This window comes from Neomonachus schauinslandi, chromosome 2, assembly GCF_002201575.2.
Source record: "Neomonachus schauinslandi chromosome 2, ASM220157v2, whole genome shotgun sequence".
In the NCBI taxonomy this organism is placed as follows: domain Eukaryota; kingdom Metazoa; phylum Chordata; class Mammalia; order Carnivora; family Phocidae; genus Neomonachus; species Neomonachus schauinslandi.
Genome location: NC_058404.1, coordinates 138,183,956 through 138,210,528, shown reverse-complemented (window position 1 = coordinate 138,210,528; position 26,573 = coordinate 138,183,956). Strand labels below are relative to the sequence as shown.

The following is a 26,573-nucleotide window of genomic DNA, read 5'->3' as shown; positions in this document are numbered from 1 at the left end:
CACTCTCTTTTTTCCCTTTGCTCGTTTTGTTTGTTTGTTTTTTAAATTCCACATATGTGTGAAATCTTACAGTATTTGTCTTTCTCTGACTGACTTATTTCACTTAACAATATACTCTGTAGTTCTATCCATGTCATTGCAAAAGGCAAGATTTCACAGAATGCAATAATTAATGAAATCTACACAGTGACTTCAGTTGTTCTGAGGCTTTATATTTACTTGGGCTCTCTTCCTTAGGGGTGTGAATGATTTTTTTTTTCCAACTTACAATTGTTTTCTACCTGCTTGCCCTCTGTTTCTCACTGCCTTCATATAGAGGCTATTAGAGAACAGAACAGCCCAAAACTCATAGTCTTTTTGCAGGACCTTTTCCTCTCAATGTTCCAGAGGGGCTGGAGAGAGATTGCTCCCCATTGTGAACAAAAGTTGCATACGTGCAGAACAGATTCTCCGGCAGAACTCAGCAGAGATATTCAGGGAAATTAGTATGGTGAGATAGTCATTTCTAACAATACGTGCATAAGAAGAAAACAAGACTTTGGGGAGGGAAGAGACTATGGATCACATCAGTGGTAGTAGCCCTTCCTAATTGTAAAAACAGCCTGCTTTAAAAAAACAAAAGCAAAAACAAATAAAGTATATTCCACCTTCATCTTTCTAAGATAATCACCACAAAATTTCTCAGTGGGATTCTCTAAAAGGTTTCTCCTTGGCGTGTTTTAAATGATTATCTTATAAGAATTAACGTTGCACATGACTTGAGGAACACATACCATTTAATTAAGGTAAAGCCCACCCTACTGCGGTTCAAGATGAGAGACCACCCTGATCTGGAGCAGAGGAACCAAACAACTTCCAAAGTGGTAGCAACAGGTCAGGGGTATGCTGAGTGCTTTTCTGTGCCGGACACTTATCATTCTCCATGGTTCGGAGACAGCAGGAAATCAGAGAGACAATGCTACTAACCTCAAGTTCCCTGGCTGCATTAGCAACAGAACATTTAATTCCTCAGTTTTGGGCTGATGCCCTGCATTTATTTTTTCATCCAAAACAGTGATGGATACTTTTACATAAGGAAACTGGTCTACCTACAAACGATTTCGGTTTTGTTTTAGTTTTGTCCAGAACAAAAGGAGAGTATGCTCCAAAGGTAAATTCAACCTGCCATTTCTAATAAAGCAGAGAATACTTTTTAAAAATGTGAAATGATGGGGCGCCTGGGTGGCTCAGTCAGGTAAGCGTCTGCCTTGGGCTCAGGTCATAATCCCAGGGTCCTGAGATGGGCTTCCTGCTCAGCGGGGAGCCTGCTTCTCCCTCTCCCTCTGCTGCTCCCCCTGCTTGTGCTCTCTCTTTCTCTCTCTCTGTCAAATGAATAAATAAAATATTTTTTAAAAATGTTAAATGACATTTTGCTTGGTTTCTCCTTAGAATTTAGAAGAACAGGGGCACCTGGGTGGCTCAGTCGTTAAGCGTCTGCCTTCGGCTCAGGTCATGATCCCAGAGTCCTGGGATCGAGCCCCGCATTGGGCTCCCTGCTCCGCAGGAAGCCTGCTTCTCCCTCTCCCACTCCCCCTGCTTGTGTTCCCTCTCTCGCTGTGTCTCTCTCTATCAAATAAATAAAATCTTAAAAAAAAAAAAAGAATTTAGAAAAACAATTAAGTCCAAGTATCTTCCAGGATATGCCATTATATTACCTCTGAAGAAAGAAGAGCTAGGATATAAGAAGTTACAGTTAGATGGCCAAAGGGGCCCCTGTTAGAAATAATTTTTGAAACCATGGGTTTAGTGTCAAAACTACTAAACAAACACTAGTTGACACTTGCCACTCATCTTTGAAAAAACCTCCTCTAGGGCTGGCTGAGAGAGTCAAGAAAGCATGAGCATCACAGACCACAATCCGGGCCCCAGCATCCCTGGAACCGACTTAGAGTCCTCATGTTGTCAAGCTTCGTGAAGGCAGCCCAAGCTGCCCTTCCCAGTCCTTGCTCCAGGGAATAAAGTCATGGAGAGAGACAGAGAAGAGGCCTGTGTCTACCCATCAAATTGGGCCACACTTGAAGGGACAAGATCATAGTCTTAAATAAAATCTCCAGAACCCCGTGTACTATATTTTTGGGCCACATTTATAACTTCTACCCTATTCGGCTGAATAAAGGAAGCAATTTCAACATAAATATTAACTAAACTGTCGTTGTCATTCAAAGCATCACCTTTTCCCAGGCGCATATTAGGTTCTCCTTCCTTTTAGAGAACCGTTGTCCCCCAAACCATGCCCTCAGCAAGGTCCTAAATGGCTGTCAGGAGGAACACGGGGCAGAGTTAGTTACTGCGAAGCCTGTTTGCTATACGATGGCATGAGACCATATTGCACACTCCGTTGGCCACGACTGGGGAGAAAGTTGTTTCCAATTTGGTTGCTGAGTAGATTAAGCCTGGAAGAATGTGATGCAAGCTGGGGGCCCCCTGCCCTCCGCACAAGCCGGATCCCAAGTCTGTGCTGTGGGACATTTGGCGAGGCTTATAGCTGGGACATGTGTTTCTTAATCCCCAGTGTTCTGGTTACCCAGAACCCGGTGGGTCTGATCCCAAGAAAGCCGTATCTAAAACCCAGCTGAACCTGCTTTGGGTCTGGCAGTAACGATGGACACTGGGTTGCACGCCTATCTAGCATGTAATGCCGCTTAGTGGAGAGTTACAAGTGGAATGTGTCTGTAACAGTTATAAATTGGTTTGTTTTTATTGGGGCAGATTCTTATTCTCTGAACACAGTAATAACTCTCCCATAGAGCTTCAGAGGATAAAAATCTGGAATCTGGCCTGGGGTTTAATCTTTGCCGAGCCTGAATGTTTGCTTCCTTCCAGAATGTTGCAGTGGGACGTCTGAAGTCCTTCATTCCCACATTTGGGGAATGGGGTTAACTTGTCCTTAGGTAGCATAAGCAGGACAAGCCCAGATCAGCACCAATTCCTAGAGGAGGTGGCTATGTCTCTGAGCCATAAGAGGGCTGAATTTTGAACCCTTGGTAGAGAGGATGCGGTACAGTCAGCGAATTGCCCCCGTGCCTGATCCTCACAGCTGTCGGAATGCGTACAGCTCCCTGAGTATCTATGACCAGCATCTGCTGTCATCCGTGGCATGCATTTACCCGTTAATGTCAGGGTACCCTCCTATACTTCGGTGCAGCTTTTAATTCAGAATTATAAGAGGCTCAGGCTGTAACTATGGTAACATCACCAATAACAAAGACCCAAACATAACCCTAAGTAGTTTTTGCATTTAGCATTCTCCCATAGACCTGTGTTTTTGCCGTGATGCAGAATTTAAAGACTATTCTTTAAATTGTTACTGTGTGTATATTATCACCCATTCTACACGGAAAGCCCCTTGGGGACAGAAGCCATATTCCGACCATCTTCGCGGCAAAAATAGGACAATGAAAAGGACATAGCCTTTGATATTAAATTGACTTGTGTTTGAATGCCAATCTTCCTAGGTTGGCCTTGTGTGATTTAATTAACTTCTACGAGCCTCTGTTTCCTTATGTGTAAAATGGGGATAGCACCCTCCTCATAAAGTTCTTAGTTCCTTTCTTGATTTTCCATTGCCTTCACCCTCACCCAGTGTCTATTAGAATGTTTTACATGCATGCAGTAGATATTTTAAATATGTGAACTGAATTCCTTACAATAAGCAGCTAACATTTTTAAAAGGGGAAAATGTTTTATTTAACAGTCCTATATATGAATGAGTGAAAGAGAGAACCAGAGAAACTCAATAAACTGCCCAAGGCCCTAGAAAGCATTGGTGGCAGGTCCCAGGATAAAAATCAAGACTCCTGGATCTCAGATGAGCTCTTCAAGGTCATCTAAGCCTTCCATAACGCATGATTTCACAGTGAGCAACAGTCCATGAGGAGACGAGACAGAGCAAGGAGGTGGCAGGGCCGGAAATCTTACCAGCGCTGATGCCATTCTTGATGGCCCCAAAGCGCAGCCCCGTGGCCTCAGTCAAAGCCTTTATAAGAACAGAGACAGACTCCACAAAACCTGAAAGGTACATTTTATTAACTAGCAGGATAATGTCCATTCTGTGGCCTCCAAGGACAGGGAAGGGAGTTAAGACAGAGAAGAAGAAACCACAGTATGGATACGTTCCCACCCCCACCGACTCCTCTCTGCCTTTGTCTTCCGTTTTCAGAACACACGGGAAAATAAAGAGAAAGAAAACAAGAACTGCTTTTAGACAAATACCACAATCGCTATTGCTGCAGACGTATTAAAGGGACGACTGCCGAGGGATTCCCCAAGGGCTCCCTCCTGGTTCAGGTGGCAGGCTATGCATGAGGAGCTCAGGCCTGGGAGCCGTGGGCCCCGCTGCTCCCCAGCTGTGTTCTTGCACACGATGAGCCCACCCCAGAGCTCAAACTTGTGAAAAGATACATTGGGTCAAACCAAGTGATTCTCAAGCCCATTGAAATCTAAAATATTATCCATTACATCGTCAGTGCCTATTAGGACAGGCAGTGCTAGTCCTCTGGCCTTGTGCGTTCACTTAGCTGTCCTCTGTCCTAACGTTGGAAGTCACTGGACTAGCTGATCTCTTTAAATGTATGATGAGTATCAGTGATGGGAAAGGAAGTGAAGAAATTGTTATGGATATACAACCTTAGGGGTAAGAGCCACGATCTGCCAAAGACCAACCAGGCGTTCTGATTAACCGTCTCTGAAGTGGGGTGCTTGTGTCCAATGAGAAAATATATTTCCATTCACCAGACCCACCAGAATGAAATACTACTTAGGACGAGTTCATTGAACAAAGAGGGGCGTGCTGAAGGCCACACACTGTGTGAAGTTGACAATGCAGGGATGGTGGCCGCCTGTGGGGCCTTGTGGGCTTCTTCCCAAGGAGTATGTGCCACCCTCCCCCCTGTAGGACTTGACCTTTTCATTTCAACATCACTGAACTGGGTGGGAATGTTGATCCTGGAGAACCTGATCAATGCACTCTTGCCATCAAGGAGGGGAACCCTTAATACCACCACGTCTCCATCTGCCTCGGATCATCTTCTCCTTCATCTCCTGCTCCCAGACTTGCAAAGGAGAAAGGGCAACGTGTCGGGACTCCAGCACACCTTATACTACATAAAATATCCCTAAATGCATCCACACAGTGGAATATCCAATCATATTTGGAAAGCTGAACTCAGAGAGTGGAATGTTGGAAATCAAAGAGTCGCACGCACACTGTCCCAGAACAAGCCAGCCGTGTCCTGGTGGCACACGGCGTCCTCGAGGGGGCGGGGCACAGGTGTCATCCACACTCACACCGCTCTTTCCTCAGTACCTCCAACTTGACCGGTTTGTTCTTTTTTGCTTATTTGTTTGTCTTTGCGAGGCAAGACAGTTGAGATAAAACTGCCATCTAAAATACTTATGTATGTCAGGTTGTTCCTTTTCTTTTTAAAGGGGAACTAGAAGAAAGAGACTAATCGACTAAAGGGGAGCCATGGGCCATCTTTGTCCCTCTTAGTACCTTAGCTCCATGTCTCCATTTGTTTCTGTCTGTCTCTGGTTCTTTATCTGGTTCTGTTTCTGTCTGTCCCTGTCTCTGGATAGAGGGGAAAAGAGGGAAGAGATGAGCTGAGAAAGAGGGTGTAGAAACCAGGGAGAATAGAAAGGTATGTTTGTGGGGAGGGAGAGCCCCTAGCTGGGCAAGTATGGAAGGTGGAGGGAGGGAGAGGAGGAAGGGAAGAGGGTGGAGGGGCCAGGAGTTGAACACTCAGATGCCGAAGGCCCCCAGCAGGTGACCCAGGAGAGTGATGCTCAGGCCAGGGAGGAGAGCTCAGAGGGAGTGGTGAGGACCTTTGTGAATGGAGAATGCATGTCCCCGCTACTCTCCTCCAGCTTGCATTTATCAAGAGAGAATGTGGGCTTGGTAATGCTAGATCTTCTGATTTTTCCAAAGCGGTTTGAAATCCAAACTTTCTTTTCTTTTTTTTAAGATTTTATTTATTTGACAGAGAGAGAGAGCACAAGCAGGGGGAGCAGCAGGCAGGCAGAGGGAGAGGCAGAAGCAGAAGCAGGCTCCCCACTGACCAGGGAGAGCCTGATGTGGGGCTCCATCCCAGGACCCCAGGACCATGACCTGAGCGGAAGGCAGACGCTTAACTGACTGAGCCACCCAGGCGCCCAGAAATCCAAACTTCCATATGAACCATTCCAGTTTCTATATATTGGTAAAACATTGTTTGTCATATAAAATAATTGGCAGGGCAGATTTGATGCAAGAGCTACTGTGTGTGACCAGAGTGTAAGCAAAGAACAGGTGAGGAAAGGGTCAGACACCTATCAGATAAGAATGGGTTGATTTTCACAGAACAGGAGGGTGGCTAAAAACAAGAATAAGGAGAGAGAGTTGGCCGAGCCAGGCAGGACGCTGGATAATCAATGCCCTGGGGTAAGCAGCTGGGATGTGCATCTTGGCGCCTGGAGTGCCTGTTTGAGTGCCAGGTGTCTCTGAGCAAGTTATTGGACTTCAGGGAGCTTCCGCTGCCCTGGTCGCGAACAGGAGAACGACACTGACCTTGCATGGGTGTGGAGAGGATTAGGTGAGCTGCTCTGTCTGGACATGCCTGGCATGTAGTTGATGGTCCATGGATGTTGTGAACTTGTTTTATTTTTTCCTGTCAGCAGAGGGAATAGTTGGATCCCAAGAGGATAACTCATTGGTTTAAGGGACCACATTCATACTCTGGAACGCCATTTGGAAGCGCCACTGAGGAATTATGAATCCTTTGGAGAACTCTTGAAAACACATGGACTTTCTCCTCAGAAAAGGGTATATAACAACACACAAAATATACACACACATACAGTTTGCATTCCATTTCAGAAGGTCATAGGTCGTCTGAAACCTATCCATGAACTTCAGGGCAGGGTCCCTCGTTTATGATAATTTTGTTACAAAGCATTGGAAAAGAGAAGTGCCATGAGAATTGGTCCCTCATGTTCATGGTGATAGACTCAGACCCAGAGCCAGATCATGGGACGAAAATCTGGGATGCATGTGAACACATATGTACACGTTTTACGTACCTTGCTCATTTAGGTTGACTTTTCATTACCCCAGCGTCATAAAAAAGGAATTGTCCATACCACCTGCATGAAGGACCATCTGACTGAAATGTTTCCAAGGAGCTGGAAGACCCTTTGAGTGCAGAGATAGCATTGAGGGGGAGGCAAACCACATTTGTCACTAAGAAAGAGGGTCATCTAAGGAACACTCCTCCATATGACTTGTGAGTAACAGGCTGAAGGTGAGCAGCACCCAGGAGTGGGCCCGCTGAGATATTTGGAAACATCTTTTGCAAACAAGAAGGAATCCAAGGCAATAATGGAGACCAGGTCTCCCTTCCCTGAAGGTGATACCCTTACGTGTGCTAACAAAACACTACGAGGTAACAGGTAGCGACACACTCCCATGATATCCACCCACCTTACCTACTGCTCTAGACTTTGCAAGGTCATTTTCAGAGGCTCTTTGAAAATTCCATCTAAACACATTCCTCACCTCTCAGTAAGTACCACACTTGACACAGAAATGGCTCTAGTATGTATTTGGTCTTTCTTCTACATTTACCAAAACTCAAGGCGGGGGCCTTCTGTTTCCTAAGAGATATACTTATAAATACGACTGATCCCTCTCAAGCTGAAAAGGAGTTCCTACGTGTTGTGAATTGAAGATAAGTAAAGAGAGAACCATGCAGGGAGAAAGGGCCTGGGCCAATGGAAAGGGAGCGGGTCTAAGGAGATCCCTGGTAGAGGCAAAGCGTTGTCGCCCAGAAAGCTCCAGGGCTCCCTCTGCCGGCCATGTGTGAGGTGGGAGCATTTCCCCAGAAAATCCAGAGCCCTCGTGATCCGTGATCCGCCAGGCAGGGCGAGTTTGGGGATCTGTGTTTCTCCTTAACTCCAGGACCATTAAAGAGGGCGGGCAGCACCTGCAGGAAATGAGCAAAATCTTCCGGGAAATCTAAGTCGTATAGGAACTTCCTAGCTTTCCAATGTATGGGGTTACCATTTTTCAAGTTGTTTACTCTGGAAAATGAAAGTCAGTAGCCCTATTTCTTTTTAATCGTTAAAAACATGATTTCATAAGAAACATTTCCCCAGTTTTATTATCTATTTCTCCCCTTACCATTGTAAAGAAACAGGAAGAAATATAATAGACAAGCAGGGGTTCCGTATCCTTAAGGAGATACGATTTAAACAATGTCCTTGGACTCTTTTCTGGGAATCCTGTGTTTTGGGGGTCCTGTGGGATCCCCTGCATCGGGATCTGCCTTTTGTATAGGACGAATACCGGAGTAAGTGCTAACCCATACAGTGTAACCTGCGGGAGGCACCAGAGGCTTGAAGCAGAAACTCAGCTGAATGAATCTTCATCTCTGCTGGAGTTCTACCAAGTTGCCCTTGAAAAGCTAGAAATTTATGTTCAGTTATAAAAATAAAGATTTATTTCTGCCATCCTACATTTTATGGACTGATACAACCCCAAAACAGCACAGCGGTTACAGACACTTCTGTGTGAATTAATGTAAGCAGGGCATTTATTTTCTACCTGGGGGAGGGGGGGATAGAAAAATACAAGAAGCCCCTGTGATAATGGAGGCAAATAATCAAGGGAAACAATATTTATTGTGTTCTGTAAGTGTTATGGTGTCCACTTTACAGAGAAGGAAACTGAGGCTAAGGAATTCTTTTACTTATGGCCATACAAAAGTGACAAATCTATAATTCAAAAATAGTCTACGTCCTTTCCCTACAAAAGGGAGGATAGACATGTCAAAGGTCTATTCTGCTGGCTTCACACTTTTGCTTAAGGCTAAGTTCCCACTTGAAAGGGTCCAGATTTCTCCTCGCAAAGTTCAACCATTTCTTGGAGCCCTCCGTGCTTCTTTTCATATCTGCCACAGGGTGGCAGCATTTCCCCAACGATACCGCGGCCAAGCACCTAAAAGGGGAGAATCTGACGATGGAGCCAGAAATGCAAATCAAGAGACAACCAATACAGGACATACAAAAAGAGGAAAAGTTCCCAAACTGTGATGGCACCCTAACGAAGTAAAAGCTTTAAACCCAAGGGTAACTTTCAAACTGAAGAACTTACAGCCCCCCTGCTACCTAGGAAAATGAGGTCCTGTGACAATCATTTTAGAGCTATCTTTGTTTCCACCACCTGACGACAATCAAGACCCTGAGAATATCTAAAACCCATTCTTTTTCTTGGAAGTTGGGAATCCCGTTTGGAAAGTGCAGCAGCCTCGGCCTTTATCCGTAATCCCCAGGTGTGGTGTGGTGTGGTGTGGTGTGGTGTGGTGTGGTGTCCAAGATGCCATGAGTGGGATACCCTGACCATTCATTAGGTCCATGGCCTCTCTCAGAGCTCCTCCTAGTATGGGATTCACGGACTCACATTTTCTCTGTGGTGGGTCTAATAAGTTTCATAATTTTCCACCCCTAAGCTTCAGCCTGCCACAATTTGGGTTGCTCCTTCAAATAGCTTCTGAAACAACCAACTTCTTCCTGTTCAGCTCTGTCCCATCTACACATGCAACTCCCATGATCCTCCACCACCTGTCACAGCGCACACAGCCCTAGACATGGACACTCTGTGGAATGTAGGTCCTAACTCATGTATCCAATGGTAGAAGCAGCCCTCAAATTGCTCCTTGAAGCTGAGACCGTGTCTTAGGCACTCTTTGTGAGGCCAACTTTAAGCTGTCAGCAAAGAGCCTAGTGCCGTGTCTGTGGAATGGGTAATCGTGAAACTGCGATTTCCTTGGCTTCAGGGATGCTGATGATAAATTTCCTCGGAGTGCCTCTGCTCTGATGTGAGCATCCATGAAGATGAGGACAGTAGGGGGGAGTCCGTGTCAGAAAGAAGAAGGGGAGAATTAGTGAGTGAGGGGAGAACACTGCGAGCAGTGTGCTGGCTCCAGAGTCCATGACACAACTCTTGGTGAGCTTTCAGGAGCGGTGAGAGCCCACACTGCACCTTCGTCTCTCTAGGCTGGGGTACCTCCAGGATCGGTGGTGGGCTCGAATGCAATGTCAACCTGGTGTAGATTTTTTTCTGAGACGAGTTAAGTTATACATCAAGATGCTGTTGCTTTGGCCCTCTTCGCAATAATTTCTTGGCTGAATGCTGTTGGAAAGAAACAATGGAGAGGATTCAGGAAGGCCATGCGGTGAGGTAAATGAGGGAAAAGCTAGAGGCTAGGCCCTCTGAGGTGGGAATCGGGAAAGCTGGGGAGATGGATTCTTTATAGCTCCTTGAGTACTTAAAGTTTAGTGAAGAAAGAAATGAATGAATGAAGAGTAGTTGTCCTCACAGAAAGGAAGTAGTCTTCAGGAAATCATTTTGATCTCTATTCTTCTTTATTTTTCTGTGACTGTAAATGAGGATGCCCTATCTCTTTTGTGTACCATGTTGCTGCCCAGATTGTATCTTTGTGCTGAGTGAGGAAATGACTTCTTGGCATCCACATCATATGCACTTGGTGTTTGTAGACAGTTATCGTATCATTAGTCATTGCCTGCTTAGCTCTGCTTTCATGTTTCCACATAAATGAATCCCGCCCACTCCCTCAGTCTTGTCTGTCCTTATTCTCTGATCTTCTTCCAGCATTTCCATCTCTTTGGGGCCCCAGAGTACCTCACTGACAATTTATGGTCTCAGGTAAAATACTGGAGCTACCCAGAAGAAAAATAGGGTTGTGTGGACTCAGAGGAGAGTTAACCCTCTTGCGTACAGTTTCAAAGTGGGAACCGGGCACAAAGGAACTTCCTGATTGGCCGCCTTATTGGGATGAAATGCCCAAACTGGTTTTGAAGGGCTTGACTATTTACTGGCTGTACCCATAAGGAAATTTTGAAAGCAGGCCTCTATAATACGTTATTAATACATTTAATGTCCTTTGTCCCCCAGTACTGAAACTTTAGACCAGGGACAATAACCTTTCATAAAAGGAGATGGAGCAAAACCCAAGGCAAGTGGGGAAGAGGGGAGGAGGTTGCAGGAAGAGGCCTGAAGCTTGGGCAGGAAGGGGCTGTCCCCAGAGAGCCCTGGCAGATGGTCACGCTGGGTACCAACACACAGACCAGTCGGAAAGGAGGGTGGGTGGTCGGTGGAGTGAGGTGGAAATTGCTTTGATTTTCCCATCGACCTCAATTTTCTTGATGAATCAGGAAGGAAGACGGGCAGCAGAGTGTGAGCAGGAGTGGGGGGGAAGGAGTTTTGAAATCAAAGGCTGGAAGGACCCCAGGAAGAAGGAAGCGTTGAGAGCTGGGCTGAAACGGGGAAACCCTGACCTGGGAATGGCTTTCATCTACAGCCCTACCATTTTCTCTTCCAGCATGCCAATGGTATCATTCTATTGGTTAGATCTTCCTGATCCTGCCTTTTCTCCTCACTGTGCCTCTCTAGATTTTTGTCACTTTTCACCCGCACCCGATTGGTCTCATTACCTCCCATCTCTCTCTGCCAACCTTCCTTCTTTCTCACCGCTGCTGGAGTGACATGTCTCACCACCCTCTGATCTGATCATAGGACTCTGTGGCTTGAAAGTCTTCAATGGCTCCCTTGACTATTGATTAGAAACCGAGTTCCTTTCCTGGGCACATGAGGCTCTGGTAAATTGAAAAATAGCCACGGATTTTTCCTTTCCCTGTATGGACGCCCTTTTGCAAAGTCAAGAGATGGAGTCCGTTTCTCCACCCCTTCAGTCTAGGTTTGGGCACAGGATTGGCTTTGAGCAATGGAACAGCTGCTAAGTTGCTACACGCAGAGATGTGAAAAGCGCTGGTGCCCTCTCCTTACTCTTCTTGGGGACCTTTGGAAGTCCATGTGAACGAGCTCAAGCCAGTGCGTTGGTGGACCAGAGACCACCTGGAGAGAGTGTCCAGTCATTCTAGACATTCCAGCCAGGGCCGTCACCAACCAGTCAAATCCGGCTGACCACAGACACATAAACAAGCCTAGCCCAGACCAGCAGAACTGCCCGGCTCGGCTCACTCCAAATTACTGACCCATAGGTTCCTGAGTCAAACCACGAAGTGTTGGGGTGGCTGAAGATCAGAACTAGGGTAAAGTAAGTGAGGTAGCTATAGTGCAAACTGTAAGGAGGCTCTCCCTTACCTTACAACACTGAGAGGGAGCGCCATCTTGTACCCCACATGTCATGCTGGCCTCCCTCACCTGGCCCTAGTCCTGGCCCTTTGTGGGTGTTAATGGCTGACTGGCACAAGGTTCTTCTTGACCCGGCTCCTGAGGCTTTATTCTGGTGAGTCACAGCATCGATACCATCGACCCCTGCTTTCATCCCCTCAAAATGTGCCCTGTGATATTTCTCCCTGTCCTCCCAGTGACAGCTGCTGGGCGCCAGGGGCTGGTACCTGCCCAAAGCTTACAGCAGATTAAGAAGTGTGCTGATTCAAAAAGTTCTGCCCAGAAAAGGTCAGTGATGTTTATCTAGGCCAAGAGATTCTCGACCTTGGATATTATCTCCTGCATGTGAGATCCCCAGAGCATCCTGAATCCTGAATCCCCTTCCCGAATCAGCATCAGTGAAGTGTCAATATATTACAGGATTTTTTCCCCCTAGATTTCCTTGAGATTCCTGCCTCTCTTGAGCTAACTTGCTGGATTTTTTTCCTTAGTACCGCAAAGTGCTTTAGCATTTTTCCTCCTTATGTTCTATTCACCCTTTATGCTGAGTGATGCTGCATCTATTTCTCTAAGCACACCTAAGTTGTGGTGCCTTTGCTCAGTCAGTTCTTTTGCTTAGAAGGCCCTCCCTTCCAGATCTTTGATGGCAGACAGTGCTGGTATGGAATCAGATCCCCTGGTTATATGTGATCCTTTGACCATATCTTGCACCCTTCCTTCAACTTCAGCACGTTCTGCCAATGGCCCACACCCAGCACCCATGCCCTCAGAGGATTGCACTGGAGATGCCCTGCCTCTTCCCCATATGCTGGGAGTTTTATACCCCCACCCCCTGCTCCTCCATCAGGGTACCAGTGACAGACCACTGTAGAAGTACAAACTTCCACTCTAGAAGGACAAACTCTGAGTGTCATTTATGCTCCAGAGCTCCTCATGGGCGTGGGGATCAGGCTGAATCTGGGACTTTACCTGAAATTGCCCTTTTGCTTGGCTTCTTCTGATCCTTATATGATATCCCTAACCCCCTTACGGCTTTCTCCTGGGAGCATGCCCCTAGCACATATCCCCCTGCAGAACGCATCCTTGTGCTCCTACGTTATGCTTAATAATTGCTTCTGTTGTGTCCCTGACCACTTACGGGGAGGGAATCAACCACTTCTCTCTGGGCCCTGCAGACCCCAGCAGCTTCAATGGTTGCAGTTGAGCAAAGTCAACATTTACAAGTCAGCAGACTGGTTCTCTTACTGGTCAGTGAGCCCTTTGAAGGCAGGGGTATGGTCACATTACTATTCACTGAACTGTCTCTCGTAACCACGAGAGACACAGGGCATAGTTGTTGATTAAAAAATTCTTTGCATTGACTTGAAATCATCCTCCTGGCGATTTTCCCTTTTGAACCCTAATTCCTCCCTTTTACACAATAGAGGGAGACTTCTGACAGTGGTTCCTTTCCACCAAGTCTTCCCTTCTGGCTCAATAACTCTGGGTCTCACATGGCTTTGATTTCTAAAACTTCACCGTCCTTATCACTGCCTTCTTGGTGCTCCCGAGTTTATCAATGTCCCTCATCAAAGCCTTCTTGGTGCTCCTGAGTTTGTCAATGTCCCTCATCAAACCTGGCACTCAGAACTAAAAACAATAGGATGACAGGGGCGGCTGGGTGGCTCAGTCATTTAAGTGGCCCACTCTTGGTTTCGGCTCAGGTCATGATCTCAGGGTTGTGAGATGGAAACCTGCATGGGGCTCCGTGCTCAGTGTGGAGTCTGCTGGAGATATTCTCTCTCCCTCTCCCTCTGCCCCTCCTCCCCTCTAAAATAAAATAAATCTTAAAAAAAAATTAAAAATTAAAAGCCCTATTAGGATGACAAAACAACAAGATGACCTAAAACAGACGTGGATTAGCAGGCCCTTGACTATAGACCTCTAGTCTTCCTCCATCTGGATGCAGGATTTGTCTTAATAGGACTGAAGTGGCTACTACAAATACCTATTTTGGTCCAATGAAGATATATGTCAGTTAAAATCACTAGCGCCCCTTACATGAACTTTTCTGTTAAGACCCATCTTCCTCCACCTGAATTTACAAGAGTGAGTTTTAAACCTAACGTCAGTCTGTCAAGCTTCATCTGGTTTGGTTTAATTTGTCATCGCAGCAAAATGAAAACTCCATCAGTATTGTGAATGTTTCAAGCGTCATGCTGGTCAATCACAAAAATGAGAACAAAACAAGGACAGAGTCGGAGCACCGTCACTGCCTGAGCAACTGTATGTGAGCAGACATCGATCTCATGCTGTACTCCGGGAGCCCCTGCCCAGCAAGCTCTGAATACTGCTGTACTGTGCTGTGATAGGGTCTCCATTTGTGCACTGATATATGGATGACAGAAATACTTATTTTAAAAATTGCTAAAATCAAGTTTTCTTATGTCTTTGGAATTTTCCTAATCGAAGAAGCAAAATGACATGGCAATGAAGAGCATGACTTTTCTAGTCTGACACAGATAAATCTAAGTTGTGTCACTTACCAGTTTTGTGATGTTGAGCAACTTGCGAACGTTTCTGTGCCACGGTTTCTCAACTCCTTAAATAAGAATAAGAATGATTTCCATGCCATAGGATATTTGTAAGTAACTTAGTTTATGTCTATCAGGAGTTTAACAGAGAACCTAGCATGTAGTGGTAAGCTTGATTGTGTGTTATTCCCAACTTAAAGACACGTTGGGAGGGGGCTGCTGATTTAGAGAAAATAATTCTGATCACTAATTCCAACATGTGGGTGGCACACCACCAAACAATTCTCCAAAACCAGCTGGATGTCCTATGATTCAGTGAATTCTAGATCAGATCGCATAGGTTAAGGGCTAGGCCCTGCAAGACTGCCCGCCGCTCCCACTTCAGATGCCAATCGCAAGTCCAGGTTGTAACTTGAACTTCTGACCTATTGGCTATAGATCTGAAGTTTCCACTACCTCTTCGTTGGGTTCAGAGAAACATTTCAGTTAATAGATCACCGGTTTGTTATAAAAGAATATAATAATATATTATAAAAGAATATAAATATAAAAGAATATAACTCAGCCAGCTGGAAGAGAAATGTAGGGCAGGGTGTAGGGCCAGGGGTCAGAGAACCTCCATGCCCTCTCAGAGCACACCACTTTCTCTGCTTCCCCATGTGCTCACCGACCTGGATGGTCTCTGAACCCTTCCTTTTCAGTTTTTATGGAGGCTTCGTTACTTAGGCATACTTGATCAGATCATTTGGTTATTGGTGATTGGTTCTGCTTCCAGCTTTTCTCCCCTCCCCCAGGTCAGGGGAGGTGAAACTGAAAGTTCCAACCCTCTAACCACAAGTTTGGTTCTCCAGGCAACCAGCCTCCTTCCTTAGGTGCTTTCCAAAAATGACCTCATTAACATAACAAAAGACACCTTTCTCACTCTCCTCACTTAGGAAATTCCAAGGGTTTAGGACCTCTGTGTCAGAAACCAAGAAGGGAAGAAAACCAAGCATATATTTCTTGTTATAATTCACAATATCACAAGAGGGCATCAACCAGAAGGCCTCACTGAGAAGGAGACATCTGAGCAGAGCTGGTGAAGAAGGAATGAGCCATAAAGCTGATGGGGAAGAGGGCTCCAGGCCAAGGGGATGGTTGGGACAAGGCTCAATGTGTGTATGGATTAGTAAGGAGTGTGTGCCTGGATCTGCATGAGCAAAGGGGAGGAGGGTAGGAGGTGAGGCCAGAAAGGCAACAGGGTTAAATCTTACAGGACCTCAGATTTCGCTTTGAGTGAGATGTGAGACCACTGTTGTAGGATGGGCAATGGGATGAGTGACGTAAATGGACTTGTGTCCTAAACCACCACCCTAGCTGAGATGTGGTACATAGGCCACGGGGTTTGGGATGCTGTTGATGATAGTGTCTTGACCTAGTGGAAGGGGTAGCAGTGGTAAGTAGTCAATTTCTAGACATGTTTGAAGGTGCAGGCCACAAGACAATTGATGTGCACTCGAAGAAAGAGAGAGCAAGGATGAGACCCAGTGATCTGGCCTGAACAACCCAGAGAACAGAATTGATGTTTACAGAGATGGAAAAACAGGAAGAAGGACATATCTGGGAAATACATCAATCAGGATAGACTAGGCGATGCTGTAGTAACAGACTCCCAGGTTTCACTGGCTTAATCCACACGCATCTTTCTCCCACTCATAGTACATGTCTGTTGCCTGTTGGCAGGGAGCTCAGCTCGGAGCATTCGCTCGGGAACCCAGAAGGGCTGGGGCTTCCTCCTGACACCTTCCCTCCATAACCACAGCAGTTGGAAGGGAGCGCCATGAATTGAACTCTGGCTTTGAAAGCTCCTGCTGGGAAGTGAAGTCACTTCCACTCACATTTTATCAAAGCAATCACAGAGCTCTGCCTCACTTCAGAGGGGATGATGGGAGTGCAATCCTACCACATGCCTGGAAATCAGAGTTGGAAAGACTCAGTGACTAGCACCGATGACTACCACTGGTGAGAAATTCCCAATTTTTTGCTTTTGTATTTGGACACAGCCATCCAAGTAGAGGTATAATGTACAGGTCTGCAGTCTGGGGGACAGTAAGATGTGGATCCAGGCTTGTAGGAACCTAGAGTTCATATAATTTTAGGGGAAAATTCTTTAAGATCAAGGACTTTGAGACTCAATATAAAATTAGGGCCAGGGTCTTCAAAGGGGTTGTACCAGTGAGAGGGCTTGAAGCTTCAAGGTGAATCCACCTTTAAGAAAAATTCTGCCCGACACCTCATGGCCGAAAATCCTTCAGTGGCTCTACATAGACATTTAGGGGAAAGTGATATTTCTCAATACAGAGCCCAAATCTTTCATCCAGCTGGCTCCTGCCTACCTCTCAGGCCACAACTTAAACCCTACCTCAACCGTCACAAATACGAGTTGGTTCTTTGACTAGAGCATTTCATCGGCGCCCTCTTGCAGGGACGCTGGCAGTGTATCGAGAGCCTCGGTGCCAGTTAGGAGCAGGCGCCTCATGGGGAGGCTGGATGGCACCAAAGCATCCCGTCCTCCAGATGGAGGCTGCCTCCACGGAGGCTCCACACCGCTTGGTGGGTGGGGGCTGGTTGGATTTCAGTCCGGAGCTGTCCTCCTCTGCCCGCGCGGAACACAAGGATACACGTGGCCGTGGACCTACACGGAGTAGGAGCTCCCCCCGCAGACATTTGTAAAATCTCAGGTTTGCATCCACCCTGCAAAGGGCTCTGATCTCCCAAACTAATTAGACAAAAATAAAACGTTCAGGTGCAGCGTCCAGGAGAGATGAGCTCCCGACATCAGTTCCACTATAGAGGCTGATTTCCTCAGGAGAAGCGGAGCCCTCCTGAGCTGGTAGAGGATTTTAAAGCAACAGCGCAGGTGCTGGGTCTCACTCACACCTCGGTATCTCTGGCATTTTGCATAGTGTGCAGCGTGCCTGCACACTATGCAAATCTTGGATGAGATTTTCCCTTTGTTTTCTTGACAGTTAGAGAACCTGTAACTTCCAAAGTGCCGGGATGGCTGAAAACAGCACGAATTGCTAAGGACGGGAACCTGGGCAGAGTCCCAGGCAGGCTGGCCTGCCTTAAGCAGGCATCTGCTTAGTGCAAGGGAACAGTCCCAGATTGTGGTTCGGGTCCCAGGCCACTCACCAACCAGCTCGATGGCTAAATTAATCAATTGCTTAGTAAAACCTTTAAAGCTCTTACATTTTATGGCTTTAGAAGTTCTCGTCCTCATGTCTCCCCTCGCTGCCTAAAATTCATAAATGTCGCTCTACTGGGTGCCCTAAAATTCTACCAGTTAGAAAGCTAACATAGAATGATTCTTAGTCAATCACTTAATAGAATGAATTAGATTAACAAATTTAAACCTTCCAATTGCTAGCTTAGATCAGTAAACCCTAATGAAAGTGATGCCTTGCTTTGGAGAGAGGGGTGAGTGGAAGCTCCAGGACACAGAGCAAGTTCAGGAGGTAGGATGGGAGCTGGGAATTTACCAGCCTTATTGGGAACAGTGTTCTCTGTCATGGGCAAGGCTGAGGTTCCTCCATTCATCCCCCAATCTGCTGAGCCATGTGACCACCGATCTTCTGGGGCCCAGGCTCATTCCAAGCAGAGATACTTGACAGGATTCTTTGTGAAGGCAAAGAAAAGAGAAGCTCTATGCATACAAAAGCACCTGGGAATTGTGTTAGAAGAGGTGGCCGATCTTAGCAGTAACACTACTTTCCTTCATTCCTTCCATCTCTGCTAGAACCCAGAGTTCCACTGAGGACAGAGTCTGGAAATTGAAGGCCACACAGGGCTGGATGAGGCAGACTAAAACTCCCTTCGGACTTGTTCCAGATTGACAGCTATGGGTTGAAAAAATAACTCGAAGAGAAAAACCAAAGAACTGTTTGTATCATATCCTAAACTCTCCGAACCTAGGACATTCCATGTATAAGAATATATTTTGGTAATTAGCCTGCACCCTCACCGCCTTATAAAATTTAAGGGCAGAGATAAGGGATCTCATTTATTCCACTGTGCACCTGACACACAGCAGGGCTGGACTGACGGGTGAGCCAAGAGAATAGTCTGAAAGAGAGAAAGCATTTCACAATGCTTGAGCCTTTGGGGGGCACCCAAAAACCCCGCAGGTTATCCTTACTTCCTAGGTCCGAACTGGCTGAGAGGCAAGCACTCCAGCTAGCTTCTCTTTGCCCTGCGACAAAGGGCTTGATCATTTTTGGATAAGGGGAGAGGGAACGATGACGCCCATTTTCCAGAATTTCATAAAATTGTATGGAATCAGTCAAGTAAGTGACTATAATTAAAAGCAATCCTCCTACATATCTAGGTCTATTCATTTATCGAATACCTATTTTGATAGCAAGTAGTTTGTAATTTCCCCACATATTGCCTAGCTTCACTGTTTTATTAGAGTTTACATCTTCTGAGCGTCTCAGAAATTCTGACGCTGCTCATATCATACCTCTTCTTAAACTTGTCAAAAGCTTTGCTATGTACAGATACCACCCCCTCCCCGGCTCCCTACATTTTTTTCTCCCTCTTCTGAGTTCTTGCCTGTTGTGTTCTTCCTTTGATCTTTTCTCCATGGCAGAGGTCTTCCTGGATTAGGATTCCTGGAACATGGGTAGCTTCAGGAAAGAAGGTGTCCATCCTCAGGGGACTGGCGTGTGCCCCTCCTGGTCTCCTTCAGTGTGGGACTTCCTCTAACAGGTAAGTCAGATTCTGCTGCTTACCACCGAGGAGGGCCCCTCTGGCCCAAGACACGAAAGTTGACAAAATGCAGAAGTGGGCTCTGATCATCACTTGTGTGAATCTGGGTCTTTTGAGCCAAAGCATGACTTATTTGTAAATGACTAGGTGTGAACAGGCAATTTCTATATGATTTTATCTACATAAACAAGCACAATTACAACAGCTGCTGTGGCAAAGATTAGTCTACACAACAAAGCTATTCTTGTCATCTTCAGACACTGTGCTTTCTTAATCTAGCAGCTTTGAAATCATTCCGCTGGCCTTGCACAAAGGGTATTTTCTGATTTCTGGTCTAACGGGCACTTTTCACTATAGAGAACTCTTTCCCCGGTGTGGGGAACCACTGGGGGGGGGTGACTTGAGCCTCTAGTACTCCTTTGTCTCCTCTGAGTAGCAATTAGCCTCCGATCCCTTCTGTCTTCAAACACAAGGACACAAAACACAGAAGAGGCAGGGGGGAAGAAAAGGTTGCAGGCAGAGATGCAGGATGCTGTATTTACTTGCTAATTCACCTTTCAGTGGGGCAGGCTGAGAAGGGCTTTCCCAAACTACAGACTCTTAGCTCTGGAATGGCTGTCCCACATCAATTAGTCCAGACCCATTATTTACAGAGGAGGACACTGAGGTTCAGAGAGGTGGGGAGACTTCCCCAAAGTCCCACAAATCTCAGCACGGTGCAGTTTAGCACTCCGTTCTCATGTGACTCATCTAATACTCTCACAGAGTGGCTTTCCAACTTATCCCAGAACCCTGAGCAATCTTGGTCCCAATTAATATTATTTTTAAAGATGGGTTTCTTGTTACGATTGTTGGTACCAGTAAAGACAGGGGGATGTTAGCAGTCTAATTAAGCATCATCATAGTAAAAACAAACCTCAGTGCCTTGGATTTACCTTGTTGATCTCTGGGCACCGATGAGCATGGACCAGAATTACTTAAAGTTATACTTATTTCCAAAATCCAAATGTCTTAGAGGTACGTTTGCTATTTAGTCAACCCAAAGAAAGCAAAAACCTGTGAATCTCCAGTAACCAGACGGATTAATTGGCTTGCTCGTGCATTCAACACACTTACTGAGCACATGTTAACTCCCCACACCACTCACATGCCCTTAGGAGATTTCATAATTGCTTTGCAAAAAATTTAACAATGCCCATGGTCCTCCAAGTCCATGTTTCAACCAAGTTGACAATATACTGTGCTGAACTTAACTTTCCCACAGCAGTTCATCCAGAGAAAGATGATTTCAAGCTAACTATCATTTTCTCCAAGCAGTGTAGGGTGGAAAGAGGGAAAGAATGCAAACTTTGTTTCATGGCACCCTTCGAGAAGTACATCATTTTCTTCTTGACTCTAAGAAATATCAGTTCCCTTCTTCCTCTTTAATTCCCTAAATTATGACCTACAAAACCATTGCCTAGAAGTAAAAAAGGTTGGATTCTGTGCATATTTAAACTTAAGTGTGCTAACAGTTAACAGTATTCTAAGATAGATCTCTCATACTGTCCAGAGTGTGATCACACACATTTGGAATTTTTCTTCTCTTAATAGATCAAATCATAGAGAAATGAAGCAGGGTTTTAGGTTTTCAGAGTGGGAATTAAGCCTGTTGAAGGCTGCTAGCACTAAAAAGGGAATTAGCTGCCTGGGAACCTCCTTATTGCACTAAGTTTAAAAAAAGTATGTATACATCCATTAGGAGGAGTTGATTTTTTAATGTAGAATTAGGGCAGTGGTCTTTTTTGCATGGAGCCTTATTTGCTAGTTTTGAATGATAGGTCCCTAACATGCTAGGTTCGGATGCATAAACCTCAAACCCCAACATCTCTTTTGTTGGCATTTAGTGGAGCCAGTGATCTCGATTACGTGAAGCAGACAGTTGAGGGGATGATCTGATCATTCAAATCCGGAAAAAAAAACCATGGCTTGACTTATCCAGGAAGTTTTAATTTTTTAGTAAAACTCTCGAAGCCCAAATCTGGCAAACGTCTTTCCTTTTCAAATGTCTCCAGGGTGCGGCAGCTGGCCGGCTCAGGGGGTCAAGTGTATAACTCTTGATCCCGGGGTTGTAAGTTGAGCCCCATTGTGGGGGTAGAGATTACTTAAAAATAAAATCTTAAAAAAAAAAATGTCTCAAGGGTAAAACTGACAGAGTTGCTATCAGAATATCTTTTTTTATGTTTGGTTACCAGTTTCCAGGTAACTCACATTTTTTTCCCAGGCAACAAATTTAGGAATTCCTTTGAACCCTTAGCTCCAAAACCAAATTACCCCCAGTTGCACACCGTCGGTCAGGATAATAAGATATGTTTGGAAAAGAGGCAGGCACTGTCTTTTGTTGAGACAAGTCACAAAGTAAACAAAATCTACCCCAGCAGCAGGTAGAGGATGTTAATAATCCACAGCTCAACATTCCTATATCGTTCAGTGACTCAGCTGCCAGTGGTAGGCTGTGGTTTCTTGAGATTCTAAGTGCAGGAGGCATATGGGCGGCAGTTAGAAAAAGAAAAGCACAGAAAGAAAAGTGTGCTAGGAGAAAAGCACAAGATGGGTGAGGCATCGGGCCGGGGTGCCAGAGCCAGGTGGAGTGGAGAGGCAAAGCTGAAAACCTTCAAAGCAAAGGTAAGATGACCATATGCAAGGATGTTCTTTGTGAGATGAAAGGCAGGCCGCCCCTGGGGAGCTCAAGCCTGTGTTGGCAAACACAGGAGACCCTTGCCACGGAGAAGGGTACATTCTTCCTTCCCTACCCAACCCCGGTTGTTCGGAGGCTCCCTCCAGGGCTCAGCGCGGAGCCCGCTTTGGAATGTCTGGCGCGCCTGGACGGAGTACCTCCTGAACCGAAATCTACTGACCGAGGCTTCCGTCCAGCCACGTAAATTGGACATGGATCTGTTAACCTGCTGAGGAGTCCAGATACACGGCATGAAGAGGAGAAGAGTAAATGATTGCCACAGATCAGTCAACTACATGCTTTAAACCCCCGGTTTAGCTAGATATTAAGACAAGAGGCTATGTGTGAGAATGGCAACCCTTTCCATGAAAACTGTTTAAATAGCCTTAGCATCACGTTTTAAGCCTAATTCCACTTTAGTAAAATTTTTCCAGCAGCCACATGTATGTATCTAATGCTCTAATAGAGACTGTATAGCATCTTTGCAAACTCATTTATGTAATGCTCAAAATGACCACTTGAGATCAGGGGCCGGTCAGCAAACTTTCTGTAGAGGGCCAGAGGGTGACTATTTGAGGCTTTGCGGGCCACGCTGTTTCTGCCACAACTAGAAGATTCTACAGCAGAAAGCAGCCACAAGACAATGCCTGAGCGGATGAGTGTGGCTGTTCTACTTTATTTATGGACACTGAAATTTAAATTTCATATGATTTTCGCAAACCATCAAATTTTATTCTTTTGATTTTTTTCAACCATTGTGGCAGATTTGGCCAGCAGCCCGTGGTTAGCTGACCCTGGATGTGGATGGTTGAGAGAGAAACAGCACAGTTGTCACGGCAACAAGGAAAGGGGCACGGAGCTGAGGGAGAGGCCTTCCTCAGGGAAAAACAGCAGTATTGTGGGGCGCCCTCCTACTCTAAGCAGATTCCAGGACCAATAGCATTAGCAACCTCTGGGCCCCACCCCAGACCTGCAGAATCCAAATGTGCACCGAAGCACGATCCCCGGGCAGTTTGCAAGTTTGAAAGGTCATATCGAACTTGGAGAAGGCTTGGCAGCACGGTTCAAAGCTTGGCCTCCTTCAAATTTGGGGGCCTTTCAATAGCTGTGTGGCCTTGGACAAATTATTGTTATTATCATTATTATTACTATTATTAATATGCCGTTCCCCCACCTAAAAAGAGGGGATGGCGATCCACTTGGAGAGTGCCTGGCAAGTGCTATTTATTAAATGCTTGCTCTGATCCATTTTTAGAAAATAAATATCCGCACACGTACTCCTCAAGGCCACTTCCTCAAGGACAGACACCCTCCTAGCCAGTCACTTGAGTTGACTTGCTTTGACGACAGCCCCCACCCCAACAACCCCACCCATAAAAGAAAAGAGAGACGCCACAGCTCCTGGCCGCAGAGTTTAAAATATATTGATGGTTGTACAGGGACAACGTGGAGACATTGTGGGTCTGCTGAGACGGCGTGCAGCATACACACATGCTCTGGTTTTGGAAACCATGTCATTCAGTTCTCAAATACATCTCTGTTTTGAACATGATGTTTTGTTTTTTTCATTAGCACGGTTTACTACTCTACAGTTTCTCCTAGAGTAAATAAATATAATGGCCGTTTGCAGAGCAGCTACAGACTTATTGAGATGTTTAACAAGGTGAACTATTTCACAATTAGATCGACCTTTGAGTTAACAGCAAGATGTTTTTCATTTGTTTTTGTTCACTGCTGCAGTGGAGGGGAGGGGGGATTAACTCTTCCAATTTATTCTTTGTTCACATGTTTAGTCACCAACAGACTCCCAAGCATAATGAAAAATAACAGTCTGTTCAAAAAATTAAATTGTAATTAGGCCATGGGTTTTTTCCAAGACCCTTAAAGTCAGATAATTTAAATTTACAAGAGGAAAAACATAGGCATGATGGAAAACTAAGTAACAAAAAACTACTGAAAAATACATCTGTAGAACACAGTGGTCAGTTGTAAACTGCTCAGAAGGGCAGAGAAAACAAAAAGTCCTTCTAGAACGTTAAGCAGTCCAACGACAAACTCTGCTTTTTTTTTTTTCCTAGTGGCTATTTTCCTACCACAGTGTTGAGCTTCATTATATTAAATAACTTATATGGGTAAAAAGGAGTTTGCTAACCAGCAGCCAACTCAAAATCTTGCAGGAAGAGGGAGGAGAGGAATTCAAAACACAGCACACACTAAGGGGAAACAAAGTCCAGAGTCAGCAGTGAACCATCTTACCCCTCCTAGCAATACCGTGGAGCTGAAGTTGGGATCTACATGGAAAGTTCTCTCCCCTCCCTCCTCTCCCTTTCTCATTTAAGTTAACAAAGAAACATGGGCTTCCTAAGAGCCAGCACTCAGCTGGGCAAGTCCCATTAGCAGCAAATGTTCAACCAAATAAAAAAAAAACACACACACACAAAAGAAAGCTCCATCCAGGTGCAGAGCTGTGATTCACATGGAAATTCCAGAAGATGAATCATGTGCAGAGCCGGATCGGTAGAGGATTCTTTCTCAAGTGTCTTCAGTGAACATGTCAGTTCTCCCCAAATCCGAGTCAATCTGTCAGCTGTGGGAAATAAGTTCCCCATCTAATCTTGGGCGAGCTTGCTTGCAGGGACTTAGCAGGCTACTTTGTAGAACTAGATGCCAAATAACAAAGGCCAGCCCCTCAGTGATCCGAGTGACACAGCAGTGGTGATGGTCAGTATCCCGTTCCTTAAACTCTGCCTAAGAGGCTGGACCTGAGTAATAAAGAAGACAGTGTGAGAACGAATGTGGCAGATGATTTCAGTTAGGATTAAAAGGTCTTGCCTAATACTAGTTTCACCTCTCCTAGGCTTTAAGTTTGATTACACATAGTTAAAAAGAGGAAGAAGGGCACCTGGGTGGCTCAGTCAGTTAAGCTTCGGACTCTTGATTTTTGGCTCAGGGCATGATCTTAGGGTTGTGAGATCGAGCCCCGCTCGGCGGGGAGTCTGCTTGAGATTCTATCCCCCTCCCTCTGCCGCTCCCCCCGCCTCCAAGTGCATGCTCTCTCACTCTCTTAAAAAAAAAAGGAAGAAAAAAATATTAAGCATTGAAGTCCTTCTGGTTTTTGTGCTAGTGACTGCTAGTCACTTCAAATAAATATTTATTAATGGAGTTGGCAAAAGCTTTGTTTATAGGTAAATCTTTATTTTGAGTGGCTTTATCTTAAAACAAAAACAAAAAGACAAGTCATTAATTATTAAAAGCGTTTACATCTGCACTGGTCTTATCACAGATGGGCTTACTCAGTAAATATAAGCATCTTCACATTCCAATGTCCATTGAGAGCATGTAAATAGACAGTGACAAGAAAGGTGTCTACCGTCAGAGGCATATTTGTCATTGCCACTGCTGAGCCTACGTGTCCGACTGAACGGCACTAGGGTCAGCAGGAAAAGCATCTACGGGAAATTATCTAATTGCCTTCAAAGTTAATGTGATGTAAGTTTCAGCTAGGTATTATCATCCTAGAATAGTCTTTGTATCCACTTAACACATGCAGCTTTGCAAACCAGCACAGCCTGTTTTCTCTTCTTTATCCTCTTGGTGGTTGCTATGATTGGGCCAACACCTGCCTTAACCCAACGTCATTCCCCAACATGGCAGGAGCACGGGCCCAGCGCTGCAGCGGGCATGAAAGACGCTGTGCTTGCCCTCAAGGGGCTTACATTGTAGTAGGGATAAGAAGCAATGCACTACAAGACAACCCGTTGGCTTGTAACAGGAGAAGACTGCCTTAGACTCCTTCTGGGGAGATATGAATCAGAGAGGGGGAGGCATTGGAGCGGGGCCTTGAGATGACACAGGATGTGGAAAGGGCAGAGTGCACAGCTGTTACCCAGACTCAAAGGAGAGTTTGTTCTTCAAGTCTCCTTAAAAACAATTTTCATGTAGAAACTCGTCTGTTATACCAAGAATACATCTTCACTGTGTTTAGATACATATTTCCCCATATACCGTCCTCTCTATTTGTGCTGGGGCTAGCCCCTCAATGAATGCTTATCAGAAGCATTATTACTGAACACTTCTGAGTTGAGTACAAGTGCGGACAGATTCATGGATTTGTGTCTGAATTTAAGCCAGTACAGGGCACCCTCTTTTTCACTTCCTATTTCTAAATTCTCCACTAAATTCTCTGGTCATATTTCAACCAATAGAATGTTAACTGTTATTGTATATTGTGTGTACGGTACATATAGATACGGGAAGAGATTGTGCAATTCGATCTTTAGTTTTTACTATCAACTCTTTGACTTTCCGTACGCTTCCAAACTAACCACTAACCACTAGGAATATGGCATAAAAGAATAACAATCAGAAA

The 26,573-nt window shown here is 45.4% G+C and overlaps 1 protein-coding gene across 1 annotated transcript in view; it reads right to left on the bottom strand.

Annotated features, from left to right (window-relative positions):
• Positions 1 to 23,604: 23,604 nt before the first annotated feature.
• Positions 23,605 to 26,573, bottom strand: part of RASGEF1B (RasGEF domain family member 1B) — a 37,985-nt gene continuing 35,016 nt past the window's right edge. The window contains exon 14 of the mRNA XM_021702235.1: positions 23,605 to 24,966. Coding sequence (XP_021557910.1) covers positions 24,942 to 24,966 — 25 coding nt within the window. The 3' untranslated portion in view covers positions 23,605 to 24,941. The remainder of the gene's footprint in view (positions 24,967 to 26,573) is intronic.